This window comes from Chanodichthys erythropterus, chromosome 7 (assembly GCF_024489055.1).
Source record: "Chanodichthys erythropterus isolate Z2021 chromosome 7, ASM2448905v1, whole genome shotgun sequence".
NCBI classification, from domain to species: Eukaryota; Metazoa; Chordata; class Actinopteri; order Cypriniformes; family Xenocyprididae; genus Chanodichthys; species Chanodichthys erythropterus.
Genome location: NC_090227.1, coordinates 36880005 through 36895810, shown reverse-complemented (window position 1 = coordinate 36895810; position 15806 = coordinate 36880005). Strand labels below are relative to the sequence as shown.

General features: G+C 34.5%; 1 protein-coding gene across 1 annotated transcript in view; it reads right to left on the bottom strand.

The window, feature by feature from the left end:
* Positions 1 to 15806, bottom strand: part of mctp2a (multiple C2 domains, transmembrane 2a) — a 58469-nt gene that overhangs the window by 39341 nt on the left and 3322 nt on the right. The window contains exons 4-9 of the mRNA XM_067389333.1: positions 7640 to 7782; positions 7035 to 7111; positions 6788 to 6899; positions 6670 to 6702; positions 1560 to 1730; positions 741 to 871 (exon numbers count right to left, since the gene is read on the bottom strand). Of these exons, the coding sequence (XP_067245434.1) occupies positions 741 to 871; positions 1560 to 1730; positions 6670 to 6702; positions 6788 to 6899; positions 7035 to 7111; positions 7640 to 7782 (667 nt within the window). The remainder of the gene's footprint in view (positions 1 to 740; positions 872 to 1559; positions 1731 to 6669; positions 6703 to 6787; positions 6900 to 7034; positions 7112 to 7639; positions 7783 to 15806) is intronic.

The window sequence follows — 15806 nt, the reverse complement described above, 5'->3', positions numbered from 1 at the left end:
TAGGCGGAAGTACCGAGGAAGTGTTTACAAAGTGAACATGCAAAAACTAAGTCAAGCGGTCTTTACAAAAAAAGATACAACAATGATGTCGGACGATTTTGAAGTTGTAAGAGAAAATTAGTTTTTTGCCTTACCGCGGTACTTCCGCCTCCTCACATGTGACCTTTCCAATGTGATTACGTAATGCATGGCGCATTGCAGAGCTAGTGCAAGACGAGTATTTGTAGTTAAAAAGTATATAATTTTTTTAGAAAATGACTGATCGTTTCACTAGATAAGACCCTTATTCCTCGGCTGGGATCATGTAGAGCCCTTTGAAGCTGCATTGAAACTGCACTTTGGACCTTCAACCCGTTGGCAACTGTTGAAGTCAACTATATGGAGAAAAATCCTAGATTTTTTTTTCCCTCAAGAACCATGATTTCTTTTCGACTAATCCTTTATTCCCCAATGTTTCAGCGTTCCTCTTAAGATGTCCCAGCATACTCCTCAAGTTGTGTCACTGGACAGCTTTTATTTGAGATGTCATATTTCTGTGGTTCTATGCTATAGGCACATTCTTCAAAATTTGACAGCAGACATCCCGAAATACAGTATATTTAGGTATTTTAGTACCTCTATCCTTTTTCTCATTGATAAGTGGACAAACTGAAGCAAAAAGTGGCACATCTTACCCCACTCTTCTCTCCTTTTTCTAACATTTAAAACTTTTTAAAACAGTGTCGCTCCAGCAAACTTACACTCCCCAGCACTCCTCTGACTTCCTGCCCCTCTTGCAACAAACCTCCACCACGAGATTCTCCTGCGCATCCTGGAACTGGTTAAAGTCGAAAGACTCTCTCCACTGTGGGTTTGCCTTAATACACAGATTCTGAGACAGAAAGATAGACAAGCAGGAAAGTGAGAGAGGAAGTTGTGTCAATTTTAAGGGACTCTCAAAACAGAGACAGCTAACATGACAGGTGTATTAAGCCTTATTCAGTAAGACTTCAATGAGACATGTGGTGGAGGAGGAGCAGCCGTCTTTAGGAGAACACATCCTCTCTTCTCGCTGGGATTATAAACTCTGACAGCATCCAATTAGAACTAGTTTTGTTCAACAAGCAAACATGCCCAAACAGAGCCAGGGGGCTCTAGAAAAGAGATGACATGAGAATACAAGACTAGCTAGTTGGAACCATTGAGGGGGGAGGTAGATGAGCAAGGTATTCTGGGTATGCAAATGAGCCGAACAAGACGCGGTAACAGAAGCATCAGGAGAGACGCCCTGCCAGACACGGCCGATCTAATGAGAAGCCTCCTCTGTCACCAGAGCAGTGAAGCCTGGGAGAAGCGATCCGAAAGAGGGGGAGGAAGGTGTGTAAAGCGGACGGGAATATCTAAAGCGAGGTATGTGAACTACTAAGAAAGTATGGGAGGAGGAAGAGGGGGAGGGAAGGGTTTAATGAGGTATTGAGAGGAAGAGAGGATAGAGGTTTAGAAACAAAGAAAGAGATGAGGCAAACTGCGATGATGTAATGAGCACAGGAAAAAGAGAAAGCAAGAGAAGATGATCTCACCTTGCTCTTGACCCTCTGGTCTCCCAATCTGAAGCGTACGTAGACGTCTCCCTGACCGCAGTCGGGCATTTCCTGGCCTTCCACCAGGATGACGGTGTAAACTCCGGTCCAAACCTGACTCTTCTGTGCGCTCGCGAGCCGCGCAACCTGCGCCTGGCTTATCGGCTGACCCTGGAACAGTTAACATATATAATAAGTCGTTCGCTGTTTGGGCCAATGTTGCTCTCTCGCCTCATCTTGTTGACCATAAACATGTTTCTTACGCTTTGCAAACTTTAACATTCAGATTTTGGTGTATTTTTCATTCTGCTGATTTAAATATGTTACCAAGGTAACATATACTTGGCTCACATAGATGAGGTTTTGAAGAAATTGCAAGAAAGACTTGGAACCAGGTTCTAACTGGAGACATGTTTGTACTGTAAATAAATCTTTTGCAGCATATATCTTACAGAAATAGTGTTATCAGTTTATAAACACACACATATACACACACACACACAAACGTAAATATTTAAGAAAAATGTGTTATATGTGACCCTGGACCACAAAACCAATCATAAGTCGCATGGGTATATTTGTAGCAATAGCAAACAATACATTGTATGGGTCAAAATTATCGATTTTTCTTTTATGCCAAAATTCATTAGGATATTAAGTAAAGATATTCCATGTAGATATTTTGTAAATGTCCTCCTGTAAATATATCAAAAATGTATTTTTGTGAGTGAATATGCATTGATAAGGACTTCATTTGGACAACTTTAAAGGCGATTTTCTCAATATTTTAATTTTTTTGCACCCTCAGATTCCAGAGTTTCAAATAGTTATATCTCGGGCAAATATTGTCCTATCCCAACAAACCATACATCAGTGGAAAGCTTATTTATACAGGTAAATCTCAGTTTTAAAAAAGTTACCCTTAAGACTGACCCTTATGACTGTGTTCCAGGGTCAAATATTTATATATTATTTATTTATTTATCTTAATATATACAATATATACATGCAAATATTTCTTAAATATATACATGCATATGTGTATTTATATATATATATATATATATATATATATATATATATATATATATATATATATATATATATATATATATATATATATATATATATATATATATATATATATATATACATAATTATACACAGTACACACACACACATATATTATGTAAAAACAAACTTTTGGTTGTGATTTTTATATATATCTCTATATATATATATATATATATATAAATATATATATATATATATATATATATATATATATATATATATATATATATATATATATATATATATATATATATATATATATATATATATATATATATATATAAATATGGACAAACCAACCGTTGGGTTAAAAAATGTATTTAAAAATTTAACCCAATGGTTGGGTTTGTCCGTTTTTGACCCAAACTTGGGTTGAAACAACTCACCATTTTTTTAGTGTATGTATATTATATATATATATATATATATATATATATATATATATATATATATATATATATATATATATATATATATATATATATATAATATTTTTTTTTTTTTTCCCAGAGGTCTTTAATGCACACCAAGGCTGTCTTTATTTGATCAAAAATAAAAATAAAATTTTTATTTAATAAAAAAAAATTATATTAATTATTATTATTAAAACATATTAAATAAAATAATATTGTAAAATAATTTCACAATAAAAAAAAAAAATAAAAATCCTTGCTGAATTTTCAGCATCAACACTCCAGTCTTCAGTGTCACATGATTCCTTCTAATATGCTGATTTGGTGCTCAAGAAAAAAATTATCTTAATCTCATCAAGTAGATCAATGTTGAAAATGGTTGCGCTGCTTAATATTTTTGTTTTATTTTACATTTTTAAAACAAATATTATAAATGTCTTTACGGTCACATTTGATCAATTTAGTGTGTACTTGCTGAATAAAAGTATTAATTTCTAAAAATATTAATAATAAATAAATTAGGTAATAAAAGCACAGGGACAAATAAAACTTTGAAGCTAAAATCTTCTCCTTCTGAGTTATAAACACATGCATATATAGTAGAATATGGCATGTTAAAGTAAAAGAAAACGCTGTTTCTGTTTTTGTAACAAAATATATTATGAAATAAAAACCTTCTAAAAACTGCTAGTTGAAATGTGCAGGTGATCCCAGCACCTCAGACAGAGAAAACAGGTCCATCAACAAGACTGCAGATGGATAAGTACACAGTACAGAGATGACTTGTGGGTTGATAGCCCTGCACTTTCAAAAAACACGGCATCAGGAAGAGGCTGGTCTGTTCTGCCAGTAATCACAGACCAGAGAGCTGTTTTCCCACCTGGCTGCTCGGAGAGTGTGACTGAGCCTTTGCTCCATTAGAATCACACACACACACACACACACACACACGGCACAGCAGACAAACCAGCATTAACATTTAATGTAATGGCCACATCTCCATAAACAAGCCTCTTTAAAGAGAGAGAGAGAGTGAGGGATAAGGGGGGTAGTTATAGAGGGAGCTGAGAGAGAAATATAATATTCATCCAAGCCAAGTCTTCCCAAGTGTTTATTTTGGACAAATTTGTGATCGGCGTGGCCAATAAAACAATTCCGCTTAAGAGTAAGTGGCCCCTAAAGAGAGGCTATTCCTGGTGCTAAAAGAGCTGGGGGATTGCCTCCATATGGTGGAGCAGCATGGGGACAAGGGGACAAGCCCAAAGCCGTACCCATTTGGCTAGAGCTTCAGTGCTGTCCGTCCACAGCTGTGATATTACATCCCAACATCTGGGTTATAGCTCACCATGCCTGGGAATGAGCCATCACACATATCCTCAGCATCTTACACTGGCATAGTGCCTCAAAGACTACACACACACACACTCCAGACACTGTCAGGAAGAAGAACCACATGCTATGTGCCAATACCACTGCCCGTTTCCATCTCAAAGACAGTGTGGCATGGCTGTGAAGAAGGAAGTGTGATAGAGGAGGAGAGGTAAGAATTGAGAGACATGTTCTGCCTGTACTGATAGGTGTCAAATAGAACTAGATCTCAGTTGTTTTGGCGGAAGATACTGCAGTGGAAACACCAACAAAACACATACTGATCTATACCTGATCACATAAACTAACACATCCCTTTGAGTCAGTCTCACAAAAACTGGCTTGATGTTTTAGACATTTTACCCTAAAATCAAATGAAAGGAGCAAGAAATTATATTTTGAAGCTATAAGATTGTTGCACTGTGACATAATTTAAGCACATTTAACCCCCGTCAAATTTTCAGTAGGCAAAAAAAAATTTTTTAAATTGTATAATTTTATATTTAATTTATAAATGTATATGTGAATTGCAATATGTATTTTAAAGTGATAGTTCTTGTATAGAATCAAATTTTTGCTGATTTTAACAAAGAAATAAATATTTTGTCCTGGCAAAATATTTTTTTGCTTTAAAAACATCAGCAAAATAGTTTCATTTTAGTTAAAACATACAGCTTTTTGTGACAAATGAAAATTATCTATGAAACTGTATGTTTATACTTTGCCTGCCTTATGCCACTAAAATTAGACTATTTTGCTGATTTTAATAATGCTAAAATGATTTTGTCATGACAGTATGATTTTTATTTTCTGAGAATTACCAAGAATTTGATAGAAAACAAACAAATTGTGAAGAAAATGTCACAATGCAAAAAAAAAACAAAAAAAAAACAAAACAAATCTTAATAATCCCAAAAGTAGCCTTGATTGCTTTTTCATAAAATATAATGTCACATAAAATATAATATAACAAAGGTGAATTTTTAAAAAGATGTAAAGGTTTTTTTTAAGAAATTCCTGGGTTAGATTTCACCCCAAATTGTATGTTTGGGGAAAAAAAAAATTATAAAAAATTATAAAAAAAAAAAATATATATATATATATATGAATATAGTCAAACCAAAAATGTTTCGGACACTAGATATCATTTTTGATATATTTTTACTAGTGGGCAGGACACTATAGTTCATTTATGTAAGTAGTGAGGATAGCAAAATGAAGTAAACTCTGGCATATTATTCACAAAAAAAAATTTCATATGGTAAAACTGATAAAAAAATTAAAAAAGGGACCAAATTATTCAGACACTTTGACCTGACCATGTTTTGCTTCAGTGTTATCTGTTTTTCTGACTCAATTTAACTCTAAGATCTTGTCATATTTTATTACCATTTTTTAAACTATAGTGAATAAACTGTATTAATGAATGAAATGTTCAAGGTGTCTGAATACATTTTGGTTTGACTGTATATAGTGTTGAAATCTAACCAGGAATTTCTTTAAAAAAATCAATTAAAAAAATCACCTTTTTAAGACAAGACTTTGTCTAATAATCTAACAAAATACTGTATCTAAACTTGTAAATGTAGTTCTTGTCAGTGTATTGATTATCCAAAAAGGTTCTAACTTATATAACATACAATTATACAATATACTGATATGAATTTGTAGACATAAATTCAGTATACTAAAAGTACATTCACTGCGCTGGCACCCCATTCCACAGTAGCATGCGGCAGAGCTTTTGTTCGGAGAAATCTTAAATTGCAAGCTTTCACGGCCTTGAACAATAAAAGCTATTTCCTACCGCTGTGAGGTAAATAAGCTCTCATCTCTGAATTGACCTGCACCAAATGCGAGACAGACAGTGTGCTTTGTTTAAATCATGATGATACATTTACTTTGGAAATCATGGACTGGTTCAGCACATCAGACAGTCGCAGCCACAAACAAAAGTTTCTCGCTCTGTTGAAGTTCTGGAATTTTCTAACTAACTAAGTAAAAGTGAATGTACGGTAAAGTCAAGAAACTTGCGTCAATGTTGTACAAAACATCAGTGAAGTATCTGTGGGGAAGATGGTGAGGATCTACTGCCCTCCAGTGGACAGATGTGATACAAGAATAAAGTCATTGCTGTTTGTGAAGCTTAGAACATTTAAACAAATAAATGTATTCTATTCTGTGTATTTTGCTCTGGTAACACAAATCCTGTGTGTGTGCTTTTCTTGAGGTAAGGTGGTCAGAGTGTATCATACCTTACGCAAGCTTCCCTTTCTTCTTAGTAGCCACTAAAAAATAGGTGACAAATAAACATTATGTTAGAAAGCCTCTTGACTGTTTCCACTAAAATGAGACTCTTTTCAGCAGTCATACATTTCGTTTGGTAGGTTCCTCTCGGATGGAAAGGCAGGCCTCTATAATGATCACCCCCATATCATCCTCCTCACTGTTTTTGTCCTCCAAAGATAAAACCATCGGAACTGTTCTGCAGAGAGAAAGTTCACAAATCAATATCTGTTTATCTGTTGCTGAGAATAAATTCTTTGAAGTAAATACTGTATGAGAGAAACTTTAACAGTTTAATATCATGGAATTTATGAAATGACAATTTTTTCCTCACTTGTCCAATTCCAGCCTGTAGAGGGGAAAGCTGCTTGATCCCATGAAGTCATTAGATCTCAGGTCACGATCATATACCTGCATCAATCGGAATTGTGAGATGGTTATGACAATTAGTGTTACAAATGTTCAAATAGTGTATATATATATAGTGTATATATATATATATATATATATATATATATATATATATATATATATATATATATATATATATATATATATATATATATATATATATATATATATATATTTCTGAATTAATAATGCTATGAACTGAGGATTCCATTGTGAATTCCCTGGCAAACAGACTGGATGTGAATGCAACTCCAAAATATGTGATAATGGTTATCAAAAAAATCACCACATTGTTTCTGGCACATTTTATTATATTTAATTTAGTAGTAGTAGAATTTGTGTGTGTTTGTGGTCTGGTGTAGTAAAAAATGAATTTACAATCTTCCAACAATACTCCCTCCAACTCTAAGAAGCAGTTGCTTGCATTATTTTCTTCATATTTTGTGAAGTCTTTCCTTTTTTTAAACATTTTCTAATTATTTCAGTTCATAATTAAGCATTATGTTATGATGCAAATACATCCCAAACCTTGAGATGAACAGTCTGATCGAGGTCTCTGACGGGAAAGGAAAATGATTCATTCCAGGTGGGATTCAGGTTCTTGTACACAACTTTGCTTTTGTAGATGTTTTTGCCTTCTAATTTGAATTTGACGAATGGATCACTTGTACCTGTGGAAAACAAACAGTTAACAGTATGTACAACATAACATAAAAAGCGTTCAATGCATGTTCATCTAAATCAGTAGTAATTGATTGAGTTTTATTTGTATGTTCATTTAATGACAAAACATGGTGGAACAGCGTGTCATATCATCACACTGTACAATCGCACAGATTCCAGACATTGAATAAAACTCATTATTTAGGCGACCGTTCTTAGCGTAGAGAGGCGGACATTTTGTCTCTTTCAGAGTGATGGGAGCTGGCTGATTGTGAAAGAGTAAAAATTATAGCCAGCGTGAATCTGTTAATTTAATGCCGGCGTATTAAAACCCCAGAAACTGGGAGCAAGCAGTGTTAATCTCCAAAGCCTGTTAAGAAAGTCTGTCTGCGAGAGGGGAGGGCGAGCGGTCCGTCTTTGTCTATGCTGTGGTATGCAGATTGGCTAGTAAGAAGAAGAAGAAAAAAAAATATGAGAGAAAAAGAGTCCATCTCTTCATTTGTATGGATGGATAAAGGAGTGCTTGAGAGAACCTGCGGGGAGCCTGGAATCACATGACAAAAGCCCTGTGGGGACGGGCTGTCAGGCCTGTCAGCTCGCCTCTCCAAATGAACATCTCCAGGAGGCAGCTCCTCCCTGCCAGCCGCTGACAAGGAAACCTCCAGGCAGCTTGACAGGAGGAAGGGGGCTCAAGCAGCCAGGGGAAGAGCTCCGGCGTGACTGAAAACAGTGACGGCGGAAATTAACAGAAGGAAAATGGAGGATGGCGGAAAAGGGAGGGAGGGGACTCACGGGCCGCTTTTCCGATGTAGTGTCAGTCGGGGAGCGAGCTGGGCGTTAATTGTTAGGCAAATATAGGTGCTGGAGAAGGCACGAGAGGGGGAATGCTGTCATGTCAGACCGTGAGGACTCAACTAGTCATGCAAATGGCTGCAGACCTACAAAACATCTGAATCTTATCATAAAGCATATCTAATAGTTTTTTTTGTTTTGTTTTTTATTAAGTCTTATTAAATCAAAAAGTTTCAGAATAGGACACAGACTTAGAGGTTTTGCAATTAAGAAGAAAAACATTATTATAAATCTGAAAATGAAAATATTTCAATATAAAGAAGAAGACTTTATTTCTATGGTCCACTTTATACTCTCATTAGAGTATTAGTAGATTGTTAGGGTTTGGGTTAGTTGAGTAAGTTGACATGTAGTTGCAAAGTTACTTATAGTAAGTGTTGGGGGTAATGCTTTACAAGTAACTTGAGTTATGTAATCAGATTACTTTTTCAAGTAACTAATAGTCTCGTGTAGCCAGACCTTCAGACTGACGGCAGAAGGTCTGGACTCTTTTGCAGCTTTCATTGGCCAAAGACCACCCAACCAATCAAGTTTGTTTTGTTCCGCATCACAGTTATAAACACAATGGCTTTCTTCTTCTATGAGGGGGTTTGGCGTCACGGCACTTGTGGACCGTTGAAGAACGCGAAACACACGTCTCCCGGACATCCTGTAGAATTCAACCAACCAGATAGTGACTTTGAAAATCCTGAAGTGTTTCCAGTTAAGTGTGCCATATGCATCAGACATTCAGCCAACGGTCCGAGGGCGTGACGTCTGAGGCTGAGACTACTAGTAAAGTAACGCATTACTTTTTCAATTTAGAACAAAATACCTAAGTTACTTTTTCAAATAAGTTACTTTTTCACATTTATTGACGGACAGCTCTCCTATCCCCATGTTGAGAGAAATAAAGTGCAGAGGCATTGTGTGAGCTGTGTGATCATGATGGTTATTGTAGTTCTAGACTAAAAGTGAACATGCATTTACTCATCTCACTTGCACGAAAACATTCATTATTCCTCAATGAATAAAAACTGTGAAATGCAATCAGAATTGTACACAAACCTGTAATAAGTAACTATATTAAATTACGCAAATATACTTAATCTCACTTTATTAAACATTGTCTTTGCTGCTGACCTTCAATTATCTAATTCAACCATACTAATAAGCAAAAATTACTTTAGATCGAAATAAGAGTGTTGAACACTACTATACAGGTGTAAATATGCTTTTATTTCAGCGTGAGGCTTATTCATTTCACTTTTGGTGTGAAAGGGTCTTAAGATGTGGCAAAAATAGAACTTTTTTTGTTGTTGTTAAAAAACAAACAAGCTAGTCCAGCCCAGGTGAGAAAAAGTAAAGCAAAAATAATGTAATGCATTAATTTCATAAAAAGTAAATAAGTAACGCAATTAATTGCTTTTTTTGGGAGTAACGCAATATTGCAATTTATTACTTTTAAAAGTAACTTTCCCCAACACTGATAATAGTCAATGTCTGTTGGAGGGGCATCAAAATAAAGTGTTAGCAGATTTTATGCAGACAGTAAAAGTTACACAAGTTATAGCAAAGTTACTTATAGTTAGCTTAGTCTAAAGTGGACCATCGAAATAAAGTGTTAGCAAAGAATTTGCTCCTGCTTCATTCATTTATTTAGCTATAGCAAAAAGTCTGGAGTAATGCTCTGTTATCTATTATAGGCATGAGGTGGTGTGCCATTCTCAAAGACCTCCACACGAGGTCGCAATTTCGCAAAAAGAAATCAAAATATAATCTTATTGCATTCACCAAACATTTTTAATCCAAAGCAACATACAAATGTAATTAAGCTATTCATGGTAAGTAAGCAATAACACAAGAAGTGCTAAGAATATATATATATATATATATATATATATATATATATATATATATATATATATATATATATATATATATATATATATATATATATATATAGCTCTAAATTCTTGGAAATTCCCTTCATTGGTCACAAATATTGAATATATGGCCAAATGGTTGAGAACACAACTTTACATCTCTGCAAGGACTAAGATTCAGATGTTTGTCAGTGATTTCTGATTTGTAAAGGAAGACAACTTCCTTAAACACTGTCTCTACTAAAGTCACTGTCACTTCTATGTGTACATAGAGATGAGCTTTGATTGGAAATTAAAAAAAAAAAAAGTCTTTATAAAATAAAATGTCAACTTATCATTCTGTTCAGGTTTGTTAGCTACTGCCATTATTTTCTCCATCAAGCAGATAATGTGGATAAAGGGAGTTGGCCTTACAAGGATAAAAATCAAGTTTGCTCACAACTGCAATGTGAGATTTGAAAGGCATTCCACTTGACATCCTATTGTCCATAATGCACACATTATACAGTCAAACCAACATCTATTCAGACACCTTGAACATTTCAATCATTAATACAGTTTATTCACTATTGTTTAAAAAAAATGGTAATAAAATACGACAAGATCTCAGAGTTAAACTGTGTTGGTCCGATTACACTGAAGCAAAACATGGACAGGTCAAATTGTATGAATAATTCTTCGTTCCAAGTTTTTATCAATTTTACTGGTAGTCCACTGTGTGAAGAATTTTTGGGTATAATATGTCACAGTTTACTATCCTCACTTACATAAATGAGCTATAGTGTCCTGCACCCACTAGTAAAAAATATCAAAAATATTTTTTGGTTTGACTGTATATTGATATTATTAATTACAATAGCATTTACTCAATTCACATGGACATGATATGATCTAGGTAGGTTTTAATATCAGGTTTGTTATTAACAACTAAATTACAATTTATTTATTTATTTTCTCCTGCAGGTGGCAATGTATCCCATATAGTTATGGGATACATGTTACTCATATAGTTATGCATATAATTTCACATATTCTGCAGTACATAAAGGAAGTTACAAACAACCTTTGACTTCAGGGACAATCATTTGTGAGGTTGTTTGGGCCTCAATACAACGGATTTGAGAAAGTGCATGGCTGAATCCTAAACAGGATATCTGGCACGCTTTTGCCACCAATAACTTCAGTCAGTCTATAGTGTGCATGAGCATTTCATCAGATTCTGTTGGCAGAGAGGAATATCACTAGAATATATTCTAATTATGAAAAATAATGAGGTAGAGATGGTAATTAACAGCCTCTGGGCATACACCTGTGACTTTGAACATGAGAATGAGCCGCCCAATCAGCTTGGTCAGGCCTGCCAGATACACTGGCATTATGTCTGAAGAACCGCTCTGGGTATCAAATGGAAATTTAGTACAATCATATGCCTGTAGCATTTCAGTAAATCTTAGTAGTCTAAACCTCTCTCTCTCTTGCTCTCTCTTGTATCTAATTCTCTTGCATAAACAAATAGTTAAGAGATAAAACAGAAAACACATTTTACATTATGACACCAGGGACTGTGTACAGCCTCTAGGAAACAACACCTCAACACGACTCTATTTGCATCGGCGCCGTAGTAGGGAAAAAAAAGCAAGGCCGGCTCATTTGTTTCCCAGCACTAGCCTGATAAAACTGCCGTGACTTCTGTGCTATCAAGATACGACATTTGAATAGAAGACAGTAAATGACAACTTCCAAAAATAGGTTTTTGTTTTCTTAAATGTAACATGGTTACAGTAGCCAGACAGACGTTACAGAAAGATTCTGGTCAGACCGCATTCTGCACTTTTGGGATGACTAGATGAGCTGAAGCAACTTGAAAACATTCCATCTATAACGAGCTCAGTCGAACCTGCAGCAGTACACTCAGAACAGCTGTAAACGAGGTGTGGGATGGATTAGACTTTTATTTCATTACATAATGCATTACATAATGTAATTCAAGAATCAAAACAAAAACAAAAAATACTACTCAACTACAGCACTTGTTTCTTTTTATTTTAGATATATATATATTTTTTATTATATATATATATATATATATATATATATATATATATATATATATATATATATATATATATATATATATATATATATTTTTTTTTTTCAACAAAGAATTTGAACAATCTTCACATCCACAATCTGAAGAATTTATCATTCATAAGATTCCAGAACCTTCCTAAACAAGACATGTTTTTACTCATATGGTTACAGTTCACTGACTGCTGAACTTGGAGCTATGTCTTGCATAGTGGTATTAAAAAATGTCATTAAAAATGAAATTTCTGTCATTATTTACTCACCCTCGTGTCGTTCCATACTCGTAGGATCTTTGTTTATCTTCGGAACACAAATTAAGATATTTTTGATGAAATCCATTTTTTATCCCCCATAGAAAACAATGAAATGATCACATTCAAGGTCCAGAAAAGTAGTAAAGACATTGTTAATATAGTCAACATGATTACAGTGGTTCACACTTAATGTTGTGAAGCGACGAGAATACTTTTTGTGCGCATAATCAAAACAAAAATAACGACTTTATTCAACAAATCCGTCACTCTTCTGTCAATCTCCTATGCTGTTTACGTCCAGCGCTTCCAGGTTCTACGTCAGAACGCCGGCTCATTATTGGCCGGCTCCTGCATCAGCAATACACGTATGCGTCGTGCTGCTCACGTGAACAGTGTCGGCCAATACTGAGCCAGTGTTTGGATGTAAACACGGAACTGCACTGCGTCAACTGAGTAGGAGACTGACAAGGAAGAGGAAAAATAAAGTTTGTTGAATAAAGTCACTGCGCACATTGTTTTTGCGCACAAAAAAGTATTCTCGTCACCTCATAACATTACGGTTGAACCACTGCAGTCACAATGACTATTTTAACGATGTCTTTACTACTTCTCTGAACTTTGAATGTGGTAATTTCATTGCTTTCTATGGGAGATAAAAAAATAAAAAAATCTCGGATTTCATCAAAAATATATTAATTTGTGTTTCGAATATGAACAAAGGTCTTGCTGGTTTGGGATGACATGAGGGTGAGTAATTAATGACAGAAATGGACAATTAATTTATAATAATTTGTGGTTGAACTAACCCTTTAAAACAAGACAACATGACAAAACAGGATTTACACCTTTCATATTGTGCCCGATAAATCTCAGATGATTTCCACATAAATAAAGTTTCCTTTATATGTGTGTCATATTTTGTTTATTTTATGTAATTATACTGTTAATATAATGAAATCAGTAAAAGAATTTTATCCCCCTCCATTTAAAAAAAAAAAAAAAAAACTGGTTTCTCTCTGAAAATCATTAGAATGAGGAACATTTCCTTTCAAAACATTTTCATTTGATTGGTTTTACAAGAATGTAGCTATGCAAGATCCTTAGTATACTGTCATGCATATGGACAGAAGAATCTGTTCGGTTAAGTTCAGCATTTAACCACAAAAAAATGGGAATGACAATTCGCTTTTCTATGGCAACAGCTGACAGTGTTGACATCTACAAGCCACCATAGGTTTCCTAGTTCAGCAACAAGTTCATTTCTAATCATTATTTTGTGTATCAGATTATACACTACCATTCAAAAGTTGTTGTTGTTTTGTTTTTGTTTTTCAGAATATTTTTTATGTTTTTGAAAGAATTCTCACCGAGGCTGCATTTAGACGATATTTAAAGAAACAGTAAAACAGTAATATTGTGAAATATTAATACTATTTAAAATAACTGTATTCTATTAAAATGTTTGTATGTAATAATTTATGCCGGTGATAGCAAAGCTGATTTTTCAATAGCCTTTAGTCCAGTGCAGTGTCACAGAAAAGGTTAAAAAGGCTTTTAATGTTTTCTAATTGAAGTGTCTTGGACCTTTTCTTGTAATGTTTACGACTGAGACCCAACCGAAGAGCACTTTCTGAGATTATTTTAGGATTTTAAGATGTTTCCTTCTATGTACGTGTACTTTTCTCATCAATTCTGAATTTTTATTGTATTCTGGATTGGAATTCTGAAATTCTGGAAAATTGTATTGTGACACCACTCATAGTACTTTACTCATAGGATGAATCGTGTTTGTTGTAAATCACTTATTTGAAAATCACTTTGCATAACTGTAAAGTACGTTTACAAAGCTCAGATCGACAAAGACAGCAAATGCAGAGATGTCAGTGTTTCCCATTTTTATGCCGACAACACACAAGTGTACGTATCCACGAGACCTAATGCTCCTCATCCCCCTTCTAACCCCACTAAATGTTTGCAGGATGTTAATATATGGATGACTAGTTAAATACCAATAAACCTGAAGCCCTCCATGTTGGGTCTAGGTCTGTTTTATCTAAAACTCAATCCTTCACCTTGCTTATTGATAATTGCCCAGGTAAAAAGTCTAAGGGTCATACTTGATGGTTTGCTTTCTACTACTAGTAGGTCAAAAATGACCTACTACTTCCGCTGAGTTTCTTAAATGTGCATTCGATGGACACTTTACTATCCCATGAGGCCACGGGAGGGGATTTATGAATGGAAACAAAGTAGATTCAACTGTAGTACCTACTCAGACAGTATGCGATTTCAGATGCAGTGATTTCTCTTGCGATTGTAGAAATTAGGACAAAACTATTGTAATTTCTCTACTGTAGCCTAAAGTAAAATAATATATTTATGAAATATAGCTATAACTGTCATAGGATAGTATATAGAATAATAGAATAATATAAAATTAGTATTATTATTATATTCTAATTATTATTATTATTATTATTATTATATGCTAAAACACCAGTGTAATGTAGAGTGAGAAACTATATCACTAGTCAATTCACTGACTTTTTTCTTTGTTGAATTTGCACACTGAACATGGGTTAAAGCTCTTAAATTTTAACTTTCAAAGTGCTAGAGGGAGCGAGGTCTGGTCCACCCACCATAGTCTCAAAAAATCCTCTGGGAAACGTTGAATGTTATCCAATTTTCCAGATCCAGACAGACCCACAAGTAAGAATATGACTCGACATCACCCACCAATCCTTAAGTGGTCTACACTAATACAAGGTCAACAAGACTTTGAGGACTTACATCAAGAACTCAATGGCACAAGAGAACATCACAAAAGGCAAAAGCTAATCACAAGGCATCTTTGAGGGTGATGTACTGAGTACTCTCTCAGAACCAAGAGCAGATACTGATACACTGATACAAACCATCAGAAACATTCTGTAACATGTAAAAGAGGCATTTTTAGAAGCCAATTGAATAGAA